Source organism: Amia ocellicauda, chromosome 14 (genome assembly GCF_036373705.1).
Source record: "Amia ocellicauda isolate fAmiCal2 chromosome 14, fAmiCal2.hap1, whole genome shotgun sequence".
Taxonomy (NCBI): domain Eukaryota; kingdom Metazoa; phylum Chordata; class Actinopteri; order Amiiformes; family Amiidae; genus Amia; species Amia ocellicauda.
The window spans coordinates 18,351,636-18,367,859 of record NC_089863.1 but is presented as its reverse complement, the minus strand read 5'-3'; the positions used below and the strand labels follow the sequence as shown (position 1 = coordinate 18,367,859).

The following is a 16,224-nucleotide window of genomic DNA, read 5'->3' as shown; positions in this document are numbered from 1 at the left end:
TTTAACCCTAAGCCACAACTCCCCCGACATTACCAAACAATGAATTAAAGCTGGTTCACTAACCGGCAGCTTCTCGCCCGGTCTCCCTCTCTGTCTGCTTCCCAGCCGCTCCCACAGCCTGCGTCTCACCGGCTCCGCGTCGCTCTCTCTTCGGCTTATTTCCACTGGGTTTTCCGAAACAGTCTCGGTTCGTCTTTTAATAAGAGACCATTACATATACATGTCTACCAAGGGAGGAAAAAATAAGCTTGACACCCCTTTCAGCTGGTGGAGTACTTGTTTTTCTTCCCTTCTGTATGAAGTGAAGCACAATCCCCGCCCCTAATCCGGGCACTGCTCAACACAGAGATAGAGGGTTTCCTTGGAAGTGTCGTCATCGTAGAGAGAAGCGCTATCTTTGTAGGGGGACAGAAACAGGACATATTGCTGCTCCACGTAATGTAACTGCTTTACTCTTTTTCCATGTGTTTGTTGAATGCAAGTGACTTTGTACATAGGTATTATCCAAAAAACAAAACACACAAACACATCTTCTTCTTCTTCTTCTTCTTCTTCTTCTTCGTAGTAGTAGTAGTAGTAGTAGTAGTAGTAGTAGTAGTAGTAGTAGTAGTAGAAGTAGTGCTAAAGTTGTACTTTTAAAAGTGTTTAGCAAATCTCACAATTACAGATAGAGATTACAATTGAATGTACAGCATTGGTTATGTATTGAGCTTTGTCCACTCAAAATCATTCTATGAAGGTGTTCAACAGCTAGTGTGTATTGTAAGTGCAAGGGGAACAATGCTATACTCACTATTAGACAATTTTTTGCAGCAATCAAATATTTTGTTTATAATGTATTTATATTTCATTGTATTCATTACATACATATACAGACGGGTGACAAATTAAAGGAAAAACCAACATAAAGTGTCTCAGTGAGGTGTTGGGCACCACGAGCTGCCAGCACAGCTTCAATGCTCTTGGCACAGATTGTACGAGTCTCTGGACTCTACTGGAGGGATGGACACCATTCTTCCAAAAGATATTCCCTCATTTGGGGTTTTGATGATGGTGGTGGAGAGCGCTGTCTAACACATCGGTCCACAATCTCCCATAGGTGTTCAATTGGGTTGAGATCTGGTGACTGCGAAGGCCATAGCATCCGATTCACATCATTTTCATACTCATCACACCATTCAGTGAGCCCTCGTGCCCTGTGGATGGGGCATTGTCATCCTGGAAGAGACCACTCCCATCAGGAGAGAAATGTGTCACCATAGCATAAAGGTGATCACTCAGAATATCTTTGTAATTATTTGCAGAGACCCTTCCCTCTAAAGGGTACAAATGGACCCAAAATATGGCAGGAAAATGCCCCCACAGCATAACAGAGCCTCCGAACCCCCTCACTGTATGGGGTCAAGCAGTCAGGCCTGAACATAAGATGTTAATTTCTTAATTGTATCATGCAGTACACCTCTTTGGAGGCATCTGCATTCTTTATGTTCCTCCACTCACTTATTCAGGTTTTTCCTTTAATTTGTCACCCATCTGTATGTACACATATACATATATATTCAAAGTGTGGAAAGATATATATTTGGAATAACAAGAAGGGTCAGAAAACAAATAATGGATCAGAGAACAAACAAAAGTATGTGACATAAGATGTTGTGAAAATGTCGACGGGCCAGAAGAAGCACACTGCAAGAAGCACAGGTCAGAGGAGAATTAAAGAAGCTACAGGATGGCTCCAAAGAGATGGAAAAAACAAAAAGAGCACAGAGGAGAAGGGGAGATGAGGTCTGAAGCTGTGCTGGCAGGACCTGGATAAGAGACACTGTGGATTGTGATGAGGGGAAACCTCTTGGGGAGGTTTCAAATACATACATATAGGCTATTGTACACTCACCTAAAGGATTATTAGGAACACCATACTAATACTGTGTTTGACCCCCTTTCGCCTTCAGAACTGCCTTAATTCTACGTGGCATTGATTCAACAAGGTGCTGAAAGCATTCTTTAGAAATGTTGGCCCATATTGATAGGATAGCATCTTGCAGTTGATGGAGATTTGTGGGATGCACATCCAGGGCACGAAGCTCCCGTTCCACCACATCCCAAAGATGCTCTATTGGGTTGAGATCTGGTGACTGTGGGGGCCAGTTTAGTACAGTGAACTCATTGTCATGTTCAAGAAACCAATTTGAAATGATTCCACCTTTGTGACATGGTGCATTATCCTGCTGGAAGTAGCCATCAGAGGATGGGTACATGGTGGTCATAAAGGGATGGACATGGTCAGAAACAATGCTCAGGTAGGCCGTGGCATTTAAACGATGCCCAATTGGCACTAAGGGGCCTAAAGTGTGCCAAGAAAACATCTCCCACACCATTACACCACCACCACCAGCCTGCACAGTGGTAACAAGGCATGATGGATCCATGTTCTCATTCTGTTTACGCCAAATTCGGACTCTACCATCTGAATGTCTCAACAGAAATCGAGACTCATCAGACCAGGCAACATTTTTCCAGTCTTCAACTGTCCAATTTTGGTGAGCTTGTGCAAATTGTAGCCTCTTTTTCCTATTTGTAGTGGAGATGAGTGGTACCCGGTGGGGTCTTCTGCTGTTGTAGCCCATCCGCCTCAAGGTTGTACGTGTTGTGGCTTCACAAATGCTTTGCTGCATACCTCGGTTGTAACGAGTGGTTATTTCAGTCAAAGTTGCTCTCCTATCAGCTTGAATCAGTCGGCCCATTCTCCTCTGACCTCTAGCATCAACAAGGCATTTTCGCCCACAGGACTGCCGCATACTGGATGTTTTTCCCTTTTCACACCATTCTTTGTAAACCCTAGAAATGGTTGTGCGTGAAAATCCCAGTAACTGAGCAGATTGTGAAATACTCAGACCGGCCCGTCTGGCACCAACAACCATGCCACGCTCAAAATTGCTTAAATCACCTTTCTTTCCCATTCAGACATTCAGTTTGGAGTTCAGGAGATTGTCTTGACCAGGACCACACCCCTAAATGCATTGAAGCAACTGCCATGTGATTGGTTGATTAGATAATTGCATTAATGAGAAATTGAACAGGTGTTCCTAATAATCCTTTAGGTGAATAATCTTGCCTATATTTGATGATTTAATTTTATCTGTAATTTTCCAGTTTTTGGCCAGCTCAGACATCACAGTTTGGCTTTCCGCTTAGAGAACAACGATAATAAGCTGCCAATCAGAACTTGGTGTTCAGTGTCAATGTCGCCCACACATTACAACAATGTATACAATCTGCACTAGAAACTGCCATGAAAACAACAAACCAAAAAAATATCTGAATTGCTGGTAGTCCAGCGGGCTTTGGGACATAGTGGTTTTGTTCACCCCTGACAGTATAGATGGAGTTTTCATTATAGTTTGTGTGACTATAAGATGGCTCAGTGCTGGGATGTGTGTGTCTTAGAGTAAAGCTGGGGGCACCAGCCCTGGTCCTGACGAAACACAGTATAGCATAGCAGGGGCTCCAGTCTTTACCAATAGAAATAACTCAATGAATTAATTAATTGGCGCCTACCAAATAGAGACATATACACTCACTTAAAGGATTAATAGGAACACCTGTTCAATTTCTCATTAATGCAATTATCTAATCAACCAATCACATGGCAGTTGCTTCAATGCATTTAGGGGTGTGGTCCTGGTCAAGACAATCTCCTGAACTCCAAACTGAATGTCTGAATGGGAAAGAAAGGTGATTTAAGCAATTTTGAGCGTGGCATGGTTGTTGGTGCCAGACGGGCCGGTCTGAGTATTTCACAATCTGCTCAGTTACTGGGATTTTCACGCACAACCATTTCTAGGGTTTACAAAGAATGGTGTGAAAAGGGAAAAACATCCAGTATGCGGCAGTCCTGTGGGCGAAAATGCCTTGTTGATGCTAGAGGTCAGAGGAGAATGGGCCGACTGATTCAAGCTGATAGAAGAGCAACTTTGACTGAAATAACCACTCGTTACAACCGAGGTATGCAGCAAAGCATTTGTGAAGCCACAACACGTACAACCTTGAGGCGGATGGGCTACAACAGCAGAAGACCCCACCGGGTACCACTCATCTCCACTACAAATAGGAAAAAGAGGCTACAATTTGCACAAGCTCACCAAAATTGGACAGTTGAAGACTGGAAAAATGTTGCCTGGTCTGATGAGTCTCGATTTCTGTTGAGACATTCAGATGGTAGAGTCCGAATTTGGCGTAAACAGAATGAGAACATGGATCCATCATGCCTTGTTACCACTGTGCAGGCTGGTGGTGGTGGTGTAATGGTGTGGGGGATGTTTTCTTGGCACACTTTAGGCCCCTTAGTGCCAATTGGGCATCGTTTAAATGCCACGGCCTACCTGAGCATTGTTTCTGACCATGTCCATCCCTTTATGACCACCATGTACCCATCCTCTGATGGCTACTTCCAGCAGGATAATGCACCATGTCACAAAGGTGGAATCATTTCAAATTGGTTTCTTGAACATGACAATGAGTTCACTGTACTAAACTTGCCCCCACAGTCACCAGATCTCAACCCAATAGAGCATCTTTGGGATGTGGTGGAACGGGAGCTTCGTGCCCTGGATGTGCATCCCACAAATCTCCATCAACTGCAAGATGCTATCCTATCAATATGGGCCAACATTTCTAAAGAATGCTTTCAGCACCTTGTTGAATCAATGCCACGTAGAATTAAGGCAGTTCTGAAGGCGAAAGGGGGTCAAACACAGTATTAGTATGGTGTTCCTAATAATCCTTTAGGTGAGTGTGTATATAGGCAATGGTTTTAGGTTGTGATGGTAATTTAAGTCAAGCTCGGTGAGTGAATTGTTAACATGCAATTGTATTTCACAAAATAAACTTTTTCCCCATTAGAAAAAATAAGGAGCTAGAGTTGTCAGAAATTAGATTTATTGTGTACTTCATGTAACAACTGAATCAGATATAGCAATGCTCTCAACTTTTCTTTTGGACTTTCATCGATTTAAATGTTTATAAAAGAATAAAAATAAAACCTCTATAATACATTTTCAAAAGTATGTATAGAGCACAGATTTTATACCAATAAAGCTATATCCAGGCTTTCTATCCATGTATAATGTTTTCACTTAATGTAGCTGCAAGTTGTTCTACATTAATTCAGTATGGTTTTATGTGTTTACGTTATTCTAGCCATGGGGCCAAATGTTTCCCTTGTCACGTTTAATTTACAAATAATTGAGTATTGAATTGTGAAACAAAAAAAACAATGGGCAAACATACCAAATACATCTCTCTTCAAATACGTTGTACCACTTTACAATTGTATCTGTCTAATTCTGCATTATTGGAAATGTTCATTAACGTCTGATACAGTTTACCTTTTTGGTAGCCCATCGGACTACCACACATAGCAGTGATTTGTCCACCCCTGACTATACGTGTATAGCGCACGTAAAATACTGTACAGTACACGTATGTGATAAAATACATCATAAACGAGTGTTCTATAATGCAATTTGTAATGAATCCCTTCACTGCCGCTCCAGGCCTCCTCGATTCAGCTGCTGACATGACAAACAGGAACACAGGACACAGTGGGGGGTGAAGTCTAGAGTGAGCATATGAGGTTGTGGTCCCCAGGCCACTGAGACATGACAGGATTTTTAGCTTCCTTCAAAGGGAAAGACATTAACTTCCCTGTTACTAAACCGAGTCTCATAGCTCTGCAATAAAGAAAACACATAAAGGCTGGAAACAATCGGTGGAAGGAATCCACAGGACATGGTGTTGAACCAAGATGTTTATTAAGTAGTGAAAGAATACACACAGACAGGGGACAGAGATACAGACGATCCCTGGATTCAGTGAAGGGTCCGAGCCCTGAGACAAACCAGACGTGTTCGAGGTACAAGCCTCGAGCAGACAGAGAACAGCCCTGATATGGTCACAGAGAAGAACATTCAGTCAAAGCCAATACACTCTAATTTGCCCACTTTTCCCTACTGTAGCTCTGCCAGTCCCCTCTCTCACAAGTGGGTCTGCTGGGGTCTCTCTTAGTGTGCCCAGCTGGCTGAAGCTCTTTCTCTCCCTAGAGAGAAACAGCTTATGTATCTCCTGTGTGAGTACGCTGGTGGGTTTTTAGATTTGATATCTGAGTGAAGCTCTTGCCACACTCAGTGCAGGAGAACGGTTTCTCTCCCGTGTGAATGAGCTGGTGCCTTCTAAGGTCACCTGCCAGAGCGAATCTCTTCCCACACTGAGGGCAGCAGAACGGTTTCTCTCCTGTGTGAATGCGCTGATGGATTTTCAGATTTCCCACCTGATTGAAACTCTTCCCACATTGGGTGCAGCTGAACGGTTTCTCTCCTGTGTGAATGCGCTGGTGGGTTTTCAAATTTCCTATCTGATGGAATCTCTTCCCACACTGGGTGCAGCAGTGTGGTCGCTCATCTGTGTGAAAACGCTGGTGGATTTTAAGAGCTCCCGTCTGAGTGAAACTCTTCCCACACTGCGGACAGCTGTATAGTTTCTCTCCTGTGTGAACCCGTTGATGGATTTTAAGAGCTCCCAATTGAGCAAAACTCTTCCCACACTGGGGACAGAGATGGCCACGTTGCTGTTTCCCAGGTTGCGGTGGGGAGAGTGAGGAGGGGGGGCTGGCGGAGCTGGGGAGTCTGGGACGCAGCTGTCTGCGCTGTGATGATGGGCTCTCCCTCCTCATTGCACTGTCACTCCCCTCATTGTGCCCCACCCTCAAGGCAGAAGACTCTGCATCACACTGTCCACCTACAGGGAGCTCAGGCCCTGTGCTGTCTGTAATACTGTCTGTTTTCAGACTACAGAGTGTGTCACTGAAGAGAGTCTCTGTTCTCGGATCCAATGTATAAACGGAGTCCAGTGTATCATCCTCCGTTTTAATATAAACTGACAGAACATTGGGTTCACACTGTGTTTGGGTAGAGCCCAGCTCAGCACCAGCTGCCTCGAGTCCCTGTGTTGACCCCTCAGTGTGTGGCTCTGCCATGTGTCCAGACTCCAATCCCCTGAGCTCCTCCTCACTCTGTCTGCTCCTGTGCTGCTCAGTCAGACCCTGGTTGTCTTCAGTATCTGTGGGCTGTGTGTCCTGCCTCAGACTGGAGCTCCACTCCTGCTCCCAGTGCTGCTGCTCAATGGGAGCCCTTTCCCCAGAGTCAGGGAGAGCGCTGGCCTCTACAGCTCCTGGAGGAGAGAAAAAACAGGAGATCAGCTCTGAGGACAGCAGCTCTGAAAACTCATGAAGCATCTGACCCCAGTATGGCACAGACACACTAAAGGAGGGCCCACTCTGCAGCACTGTCCCAGTGTACAGGGAATTGTCCAGCGGCCACAGACTCCAGCACAGAGACATTGCAGTTAGAATACAGCGGCCCGCCTGCTGTGAATGCAGCAGCGTTTAATTTAATAATACAAGTACTGAAGAGTTAATTGGAAAAAAAAAAAACTTGCAGAGTTCCTACAGAGCTGCCTATCCATCTCTGTGCTACCTAGTGCAGTACTATCTCCAGACCACCCCCAGCTAACTGCTCAACTGACCCCCTGATGAGTGCCATGCTGAGGACTGAGCGCTGTTCTCCTGCCACATAAGCACTGAAGGAGATACAGAATTAAAAATAAATAACAATTTTATCAATTTTATTTGACGATGTTACCAGCGAGAAAGAAGAGACCCCACGCTTAGATAAAAAATAATATATAGTATAATACAGTGCGTAGACCAAACAAATTATATATTCAATTAGGGCTGTCTCCAGACATTCAGAGGTTTTGACGTGACAATCATATTGATTTTACTCTCTCGTTGATAGAAATTGTCAATGTATGAATAATGTACCGTGCCACCGCTACAGTTTTAAATGTACTTTAGCATTATAATCCTCAGACTTAATGTGTGATGATATGCGATTCATGCATTTTACTGCACTGCAGCAATACTGCAACATTTAAATGATCTATTCATTGTATGATGCACTTATTCTTCATGCTTTAATGTTGTGACATACATGGTGGCATGCTGTTCCACTATGTACAATTAAGATTGATTTAATTTCAATGAGGATTATAGGTTCTCATTGTCCAAAATAAAAAGGGACATATTCAAAAAATAATCGAGCTAGTGAAGTGATATTACTATTGCTTTTTTTTATTTGTAAATTGACAATAATCTGTGAGCAAAAATGGAACCTGCATATTTATATATTTCTATGGGAAGAATATGTACTCTTCAGCAGACTCCCATTAGCAGACTGCAGCTGCACTTGCTCTCCAGACTACAGAGGGATGAGGGGGTGGGTTCAAGGTGGGGGAGGTTGGCAGTGGATGCAGGTGGTGGTTGGGTGGGATGGTTCTATCTGTCCATAGTTCTTACATTTTTCTGTATTGTGGTTTGTTTTGTTGGCATGTTTGCTTAATAAGTTAATTACAACAAAAAACAATACGTATTGATTAAACAAATTGCTGTTTAACCCCTGTGTAAACTTTCATATCCCCAATTGATCATTGGCACCCTTTGGCACTTAGCAAAGTATACAAACCAGACTTTGGGCACGCCATTCAAAAAAGCTTCACCATCCCTGTCCTTATGTTGTAAGTCTCCCTGGATAAGGGCGTCTGCCAAGAAATAATAATAATAATTATTATTATTATTATTAATAATAATAGAGGGACTGGAGGATAATGCTGTTTTTTATGCATCTATGAATGTATGTGCATTTAGTGCCATTGTAACAAGCGCTAAACGTGTAAGCCTAGACCACATTTTACCCGAACAAGTTAAATTATGGTGCTGTTAAAACAAAACTAGTAATTTAATGTGTGCTTAATATTATTAATAGCGTGCAGAAGGTTCACTTTTATAAGTCGCTGCTCTTGAACAGTGCTAACCTATAAAAACATGACTATGAAAAGTACACGTTACGTTTCATGGGACTCAAATTAAAATGTGAAAAACGCAATCGCATTTACCCTAACTTCCCAGTCCTGAAGGTGACAGTAATAAGGCTGTGAAGCTCTTGATTCAGTCAGTAACGCAGGGCTGCACAGTTCTCACATTGGCACCAGAAACTTAGATTTATACATATTATTGGCTAAATACTGTGTCACTCAATCTTCTTTTCATGTTGCATGTTGATGAGTGTATCTCAGTGCATGCTAATACTCCATATTTGGCGCGTCCTCTGCCCACGTGTTGCTCGTCCGAGGTGTGAACAGCAGCAGCGCCGACACCGGTACACTAAACACCGCAATACATGACGATGCATAGAGCCGCCGTGTGTGCACGACTGTTTGCCAAGCGCTTCTGATCAGCCATTACAATGCAACTCCGCCCGACGAGCCACGCGTCTGCACACACCGTGACGTCGGACGCAGCTTCCCGTTGGCGAAAGTATCGTGTCACTTCACTACCGAGTTTAAGACTTTGTTAAGAGCCCAGTCTCTCCACCTCGTATAGAAATAAACAAGTACAGTTACCAGCGCCGGCGGCCCGGGCCTCCCCCTCTCTCCTCCCGGCTCCTCGGCTCTGCACAGGCGGCCCGTCCGCTCCGGAGCTCCAGTGACACACAGCCGCCTCCCCCGCCACCATGAGCTCCTGCAGCCTCCGCCTCAGCGCCTCGTTTTCTCTCTGTCTGCGGGTTATTTCCACCCGGGACTCCGACACCGTCTCTTCCACCGCCTTCCAGATCTCACACAGGGCGGCTCTCATCAGCTCGGCCAGCGCCGAGGACAGGCGGCCGCTCAGAGCCGCGGACACCGACATCGGCCTTCAGTGCAGACGAATGAAATGAATAATATACACAGCGTGGCCTGGTTGCGCTTCACGGACACTGCGCAGTATAAACGCCCGCTGCTCCTCTCAGCTCCGGATTGTTTGTCGTTGTTTTTCTTTCAAACGTGGAGTCCTCCTGCAAGTATACATGATGCAATAGCTTTTGAACTGAAGCACAAACCCGCCCCTTATCTGCTCAGCACAGAATAGAGGGATTTCTACAGACTGACGTCATCATAACACGTTCACAGAAACGCCATGTTGGTGGGGTTGAGAGACGGGACACTTCGAAGTATAACCGCTCTATTATATATTTCCCGAGTTAAACAGTTTCGGTCTATGTACACAATCAAATGAACCAACACTCTTGTGTACAGGGGCGGCAATTTAGCCACAGCAGCCCCCCTTGCCCAAACCACTATCAAGCCCCTTATAGGTTGATGTCAGATGGTCTTGAACTATCCTCAACCAGTTGCTTTCAGATAAGTTGTAATTAATGTTTTTTTGAGAAATGGTTCAAAGCCAGGTCTGATAAATATAATAACAATTTTGATAATTAATTTATCATTTCTATCTGATGAAGGCTTTGATTTTATTTTGCGGTCTGCAACTCCTCTTATTTTAGGAGTTGTGTGTTGTGTATGCTGCCACTTACCACCTGCAAACATAACATTATTAATCAGACGAGTTTTTAGGATTCGGGGAAGATGAATCGGTGCAGCAATAGCATGCCATGCAGTAACATCTAATATACTGTAATGTGCAGAATCCATACACACACATATGGAATAAGATCGCTTTCAGAAACATTGGTCATCACAAAGATGTTTCCACTTGTTCAGACGTTTATTTGATGTTTGGTTTCTTTGTTTTATCTGATGCATTTCCCGTTAATTTCAATGTATTAGACTGTTTTGTTTGATTGTTGTTCTTTTGGCAGTTTGCCACTTTAACAATTTTAATTGTTTTTATTGCTTAATGTATTTTGTTTTGAATTCACGTTGTAGGCCTATTTTGGTTTCTAAATGAAGTTTTAGAAAATATTTTAGAATTGGATTTTAACAACATTTTAATCATGAGTATTACATGTTTTGGATGTTTTTATTTGTAATGTAAAATACTTATTCTAATAAAACAGTATTTTACTAAAGACTTCCGTGGAGAGGAGCATTGATGAGTTTCAATTAATTTTTTGGACGCCCTGATTCACATCGGGGCTCATCTTCTGGTGAATAATAGACTTATATAATAGCATACAGTGCCGTGTATTGAAGTCTGATTTATACTACTGCGTCTCTGCGAACATGCGCATGCGCCGTACACAGATGTACGCATAGGTGTCTGCCAACATACTTACAGGCGGGGTTGCCAGTTCCGATTATAAACCGCGGAATTATTATTATTATTATTATTATTATTATTATTATTATTATTATTATTATTATTATTATTATTATTTATTTATTAGCAGACGCCCTTGACTTACAAAATATAAGCGCAATACAAAGTGAATTGTGGTTGTCCAACCATGCAGTCGCTTATGATTTAGCTTTGCAGCTTGTTGGTATATTTTGTGCTCGTTTTAAGCCGTGGTTGCTTGGTGAAAATGAGCAAAGGTGTCACAAACCATGGCCATATTACTTGAACTTGAATGGTGTACAAATATTTTAATTAAAATGCATTATTCTGATTGGATTCGGGGTTGGATTCAGGCTACATTACGATTGACCTTCATTGATTCACCTTAATACCAGTCAACCAGCATTCCCCACTTTGTATTTTGATTTTTAAACCAATTATCTCACACAATTGGAAAGTTAGTCATTGGTTCCATTCTGGTATATAAAAAATACCTTTATGTATGTATGTATGTGTATATATATATATATATATATATATATATATATATATATATATATATACACACACACACACACATTACATAATATATAATCTAGATTGCGCAATTGAGAAATCGACCCCAAACATAAAGGTAAGAACAAAAACCATTTGTTTTGTTATATTTTTTATTTAATTGTATGGTTTTATATGGTTTTGTTGGTACCCCTCCCCAAAACAATGAAGAATGCACAATTTCCTCTGAAATAACTTGAAACTGACAAAAGTAATTGGCATCTAACATTGTTTATTGCATATTTAATAGGAATCAAAATTTGCTTTTGATTTGGTTTTTCAACATAATATTGTAAATAATAAAACAAATGAAAATGGCATGGACAAAAATGATGGGACCCTCAACCTAATATTTTGTTGCACAACCTTCACTGCAATCAAATGTTTTCTGTAGCTCTCAATGAAATTTCTGCACCTGTTAACAGGTAGTTTGGCCCACTCTTCCTGAGCAAACTGCTCCAGCTGTCTCAGGTTTGATGTGTGCTTCTGTAGACTGCAAGTTTCAGCTCTTTCCATAGATATTCAATAGGATTCAGATCAGGACTCATAGAAGGCCACTTCAGAACAGTCCGATGTTTTGTTCTTATCCATTCTTGGGTGCTTTTAGCTGTGTGTTTCGGGTCATTATCCTGTTGGAGGACCCATGGCCTGCGACTGAGACCGAGCGTTCTGACACTGGGCTGTACGTTTCACTCCAGAATGCCTTAACAGTCTTGAGATTTCTTTGTGCCCTGCACAGATTCAAGGCACCCTGTGCCAGGCGCAGCGAAGCAGCCCCAAAACATAACCAAGCATCTTCCATGTTTCACTGTAGGTAATGTGTTATTTTCTTTGAATACTTCATTTTTTCATCTGTGAACATAGAGCTGATGTGACTTACCAAAAAGCTCCAGTTTTGGCTCATCTGTCCAAAGGACATTCTCCCAGAAGTATTGTGGCTTGTCAATATGCATTTTAACAAATTCCAGTCTGGCTTTTTTATGTTTTTCTTTCAAAAGTGGAGTCCTCCTGCAAGTATACATGATGCAATAGCTTTTAATTTAATCACTTTTCAGGAGGAATGAAGCATTATTTCAATGAGCTGTAAGGGTACCAACAAATCTGAGCACGTCTGTATATACACTCACCTAAAGGATTATTAGGAACACCTGTTCAATTTCTCATTAATGCAATTATCTAACCAACCAATCACATGGCAGTTGCTTCAATGCATTTAGGGGTGTGGTCCTGGTCAAGACAATCTGCTGAACTCCAAACTGAATGTCTGAATGGGAAAGAAAGGTGATTTAAGCAATTTTGAGCGTGGCATGGTTGTTGGTGCCAGACGGGCCGGTCTGAGTATTTCACAATCTGCTCAGTTACTGGGATTTTCACGCACAACCATTTCTAGGGTTTACAAAGAATGGTGTGAAAAGGGAAAAACATCCAGTATGCGGCAGTCCTGTGGGCGGAAATGCCTTGTTGATGCTAGAGGTCAAAGGAGAATGGGCCCACTGATTCAAGCTGATAGAAGAGCAACTTTGACTGAAATAACCACTCGTTACAACCGAGGTATGCAGCAAAGCATTTGTGAAGCCACAACACGTACAACCTTGAGGCGGATGGGCTACAACAGCAGAAGACCCCACCGGGTACCACTCATCTCCACTACAAATAGGAAAAAGAGGCTACAATTTGCACAAGCTCACCAAAATTGGACAGTTGAAGACTGGAAAAATGTTGCCTGGTCTGATGAGTCTCGATTTCTGTTGAGACATTCAGATGGTAGAGTCAGAATTTGGCGTAAACAGAATGAGAACATGGATCCATCATGCCTTGTTACCACTGTGCAGGCTGGTGGTGGTGGTGTAATGGTGTGGGGGATGTTTTCTTGGCACACTTTAGGCCCCTTAGTGCCAATTGGGCATCGTTTAAATGCCACGGCCTACCTGAGCATTGTTTCTGACCATGTCCATCCCTTTATGACCACCATGTACCCATCCTCTGATGGCTACTTCCAGCAGGATAATGCACCATGTCACAAAGGTCGAATCATTTCAAATTGGTTTCTTGAACATGACAATGAGTTCACTGTACTAAACTGGCCCCCACAGTCACCAGATCTCAACCCAATAGAGCATCTTTGGGATGTGGTGGAACGGGAGCTTCGTGCCCTGGATGTGCATCCCACAAATCTCCATCAACTGCAAGATGCAATCCTATCAATATGGGCCAACATTTCTAAAGAATGCTTTCAGCACCTTGTTGAATCAATGCCACGTAGAATTAAGGCAGTTCTGAAGGCGAAAGGGGGTCAAACACAGTATTAGTATGGTGTTCCTAATAATCCTTTAGGTGAGTGTATATATTGTTTGTTGGTACCCTTACAGCGGTGTATATATATACACCGATCAGCCATAACATTATGACCACCTGCCTAATATTGTGTAGGTCCCAAAACAGCCCTGACCCGTCGAGGCATGGACTCCACTAGACCTCTGAAGGTGTGCTGTGGTATCTGGCACCAAGACGTTAGCAGCAGATCCTTTAAGTCCTGTAAGTTGCGAGGTGGGGCCTCCATGGATCGGACTTGTTTGTCCAGCACATCCCACAGATGCTCGATTGGATTGAGATCTGGGGAATTTGGAGGCCAAGTCAACACCTTGAACTCATGATTCATCAGACCAGGCCACCTTCTTCCATTGCTCCGTGGTCCAGTTCTGATGCTCACGTGCCCATTGTAGGCGCTTTCGGCAGTGGACAGGGGTCAGCATGGGCACCCTGACTGGTCTGCGGCTACGCAGCCCCATACGCAACAAACTGCGATGCACTGTGTGTTCTGACACCTTTCTATCAGAACCAGCGTTAACTTTTTCAGCAATTTGAGCTACAGTAGCTCGTCTGTTGGATCAGACCACACGGGCCAGCCTTCGCTCCCCACGTGCATCAATGAGCCTTGGCCGCCCATGACCCTGTCGCCGGTTCACCACTTTTCCTTCCTTGGACCACTTTTGATAGGGACTGACCACTGCAGACCGGGAACACCCCACAAGAGCTGCAGTTTTGGAGATGCTCTGACCCAGTCGTCTAGCCATCACAATTTGGCCCTTGTCAAAGTCGCTCAGATCCTTACGCTGCCCATTTTTCCTGCTTCTAACACATCAACTTTGAGGACAAAATGTTCACTTGCTGCCTAATATATCCCACCCACTGACAGGTGCCATGATAATGGTCAGTGGTCAGTGTTATGGATGATCGGTGTATATAAAATACATACACATACACTACTGGTTAAAAGTTTTAGAACACCTCAATTTTTCCAGTTTTTATTGAAATTTATGCAGTTTAATGTCTCAATGTACTCTGAAATGAAAGCATAGAACCAATAAACAATTGGAGATAAAAAAATAATAATGGAATTGTTTTGTTTAACAAAATTGAAACCCTTAAGCTGACAAACCCCTCTCATACCCTTCTTGTAGCACCAAATCCGCGTGCTTCTCTTTAATCCCATGTGTACTCTTCACTGTTGTGTTCTTTGCCAAGTGTTTGGTATCCCATGAAACCATGTGACATTTCTAATGATGTGAAGCATTCTCCGATGTGAAAAATACATTTTTTATACCCCCTTCACATTTACGCCCCCCCCTCCCCTCCGCATTCTGAAATTGGGGGTATGGGATACTTGGTCTGAGTAGGAATACAAAATCTCAAAATATTGACAATTATGACATTCTGGAACCAGACAGTCTACTGATCAAAAGGACATCCAGTTTAAAGTGTACTAATACACAATGATTTTAGATAATTGGATCAGAACTTCTCTGTGTTTCTTAGAACATCTAATAATTAATACTGGATTAATTGTTAGGTTGTTCTGAACAAAACAAGCCTATTTGCAAAGAAATCCGATCAAAACGGAGTGATCTGTGACCATCTGAATGAGACCCCCCACGGAGCAGACTGCGCGTTTACCCGCTGGGCTCTTAATGACAGCAGGCGACAAGGAAACTGTAAATCGGATGTGTTTGAGAATGAAATGCCCTGGTAGCCAAGAGAATAAGCTTTCAAACGATGTGCGCATTGTACAGTGTAACTACTATGCACAGGAGCCAAACAATGCTTAAGAGGTTGTAGTAACACAGTATATAACTCTGAAATGTACATTATTTTTCAGTTTTTGGTAACCTAAACTTATTTTTTTAACATCTGGCAGTTTACCGCTTACCTTTGTACCATTTCAGGTTATTCACTGGACTTGGAACTGCTTAAATTTCAATAAAACCTGGAAAAATGGGGGTGTTTTAAAACACCTCACTCACTCTGTTTGACTGGTAGTGTATATACACCTCCAGAATTACTGGTACCATTGATAAAGATGAGAAAAAACGCTGTATAAAATAAACAAATATGTAATATGTAGAAAGCGATTTGCTTTGTTTTATTTAAATTCCAAGGCCACGTAAATACACCCCACTCAGCCATGTGGGTACAGTCAGTGGTAAAGTGAAAGTGGTGAC

General features: G+C 42.7%; 1 protein-coding gene across 3 annotated transcripts in view; it reads right to left on the bottom strand.

The window, feature by feature from the left end:
* LOC136767749 (zinc finger protein 271) overlaps positions 1 to 16,224 on the bottom strand; it is a 62,453-nt gene that overhangs the window by 16,700 nt on the left and 29,529 nt on the right. Inside the window, exon 1 of one of the 3 annotated variants that reach the window (XM_066721715.1) lies at positions 9,517 to 9,990. The exons of 1 other annotated variant lie outside the window; for it this stretch is intronic. In XM_066721715.1, coding sequence (XP_066577812.1) covers positions 9,517 to 9,802 — 286 coding nt within the window. In that variant the 5' untranslated portion in view covers positions 9,803 to 9,990. Of the gene's footprint in view, positions 1 to 63; positions 506 to 9,516; positions 9,991 to 16,224 lie in introns of those variants that run through there. One more of the 3 variants, XM_066721717.1, reaches the window with a different exon arrangement.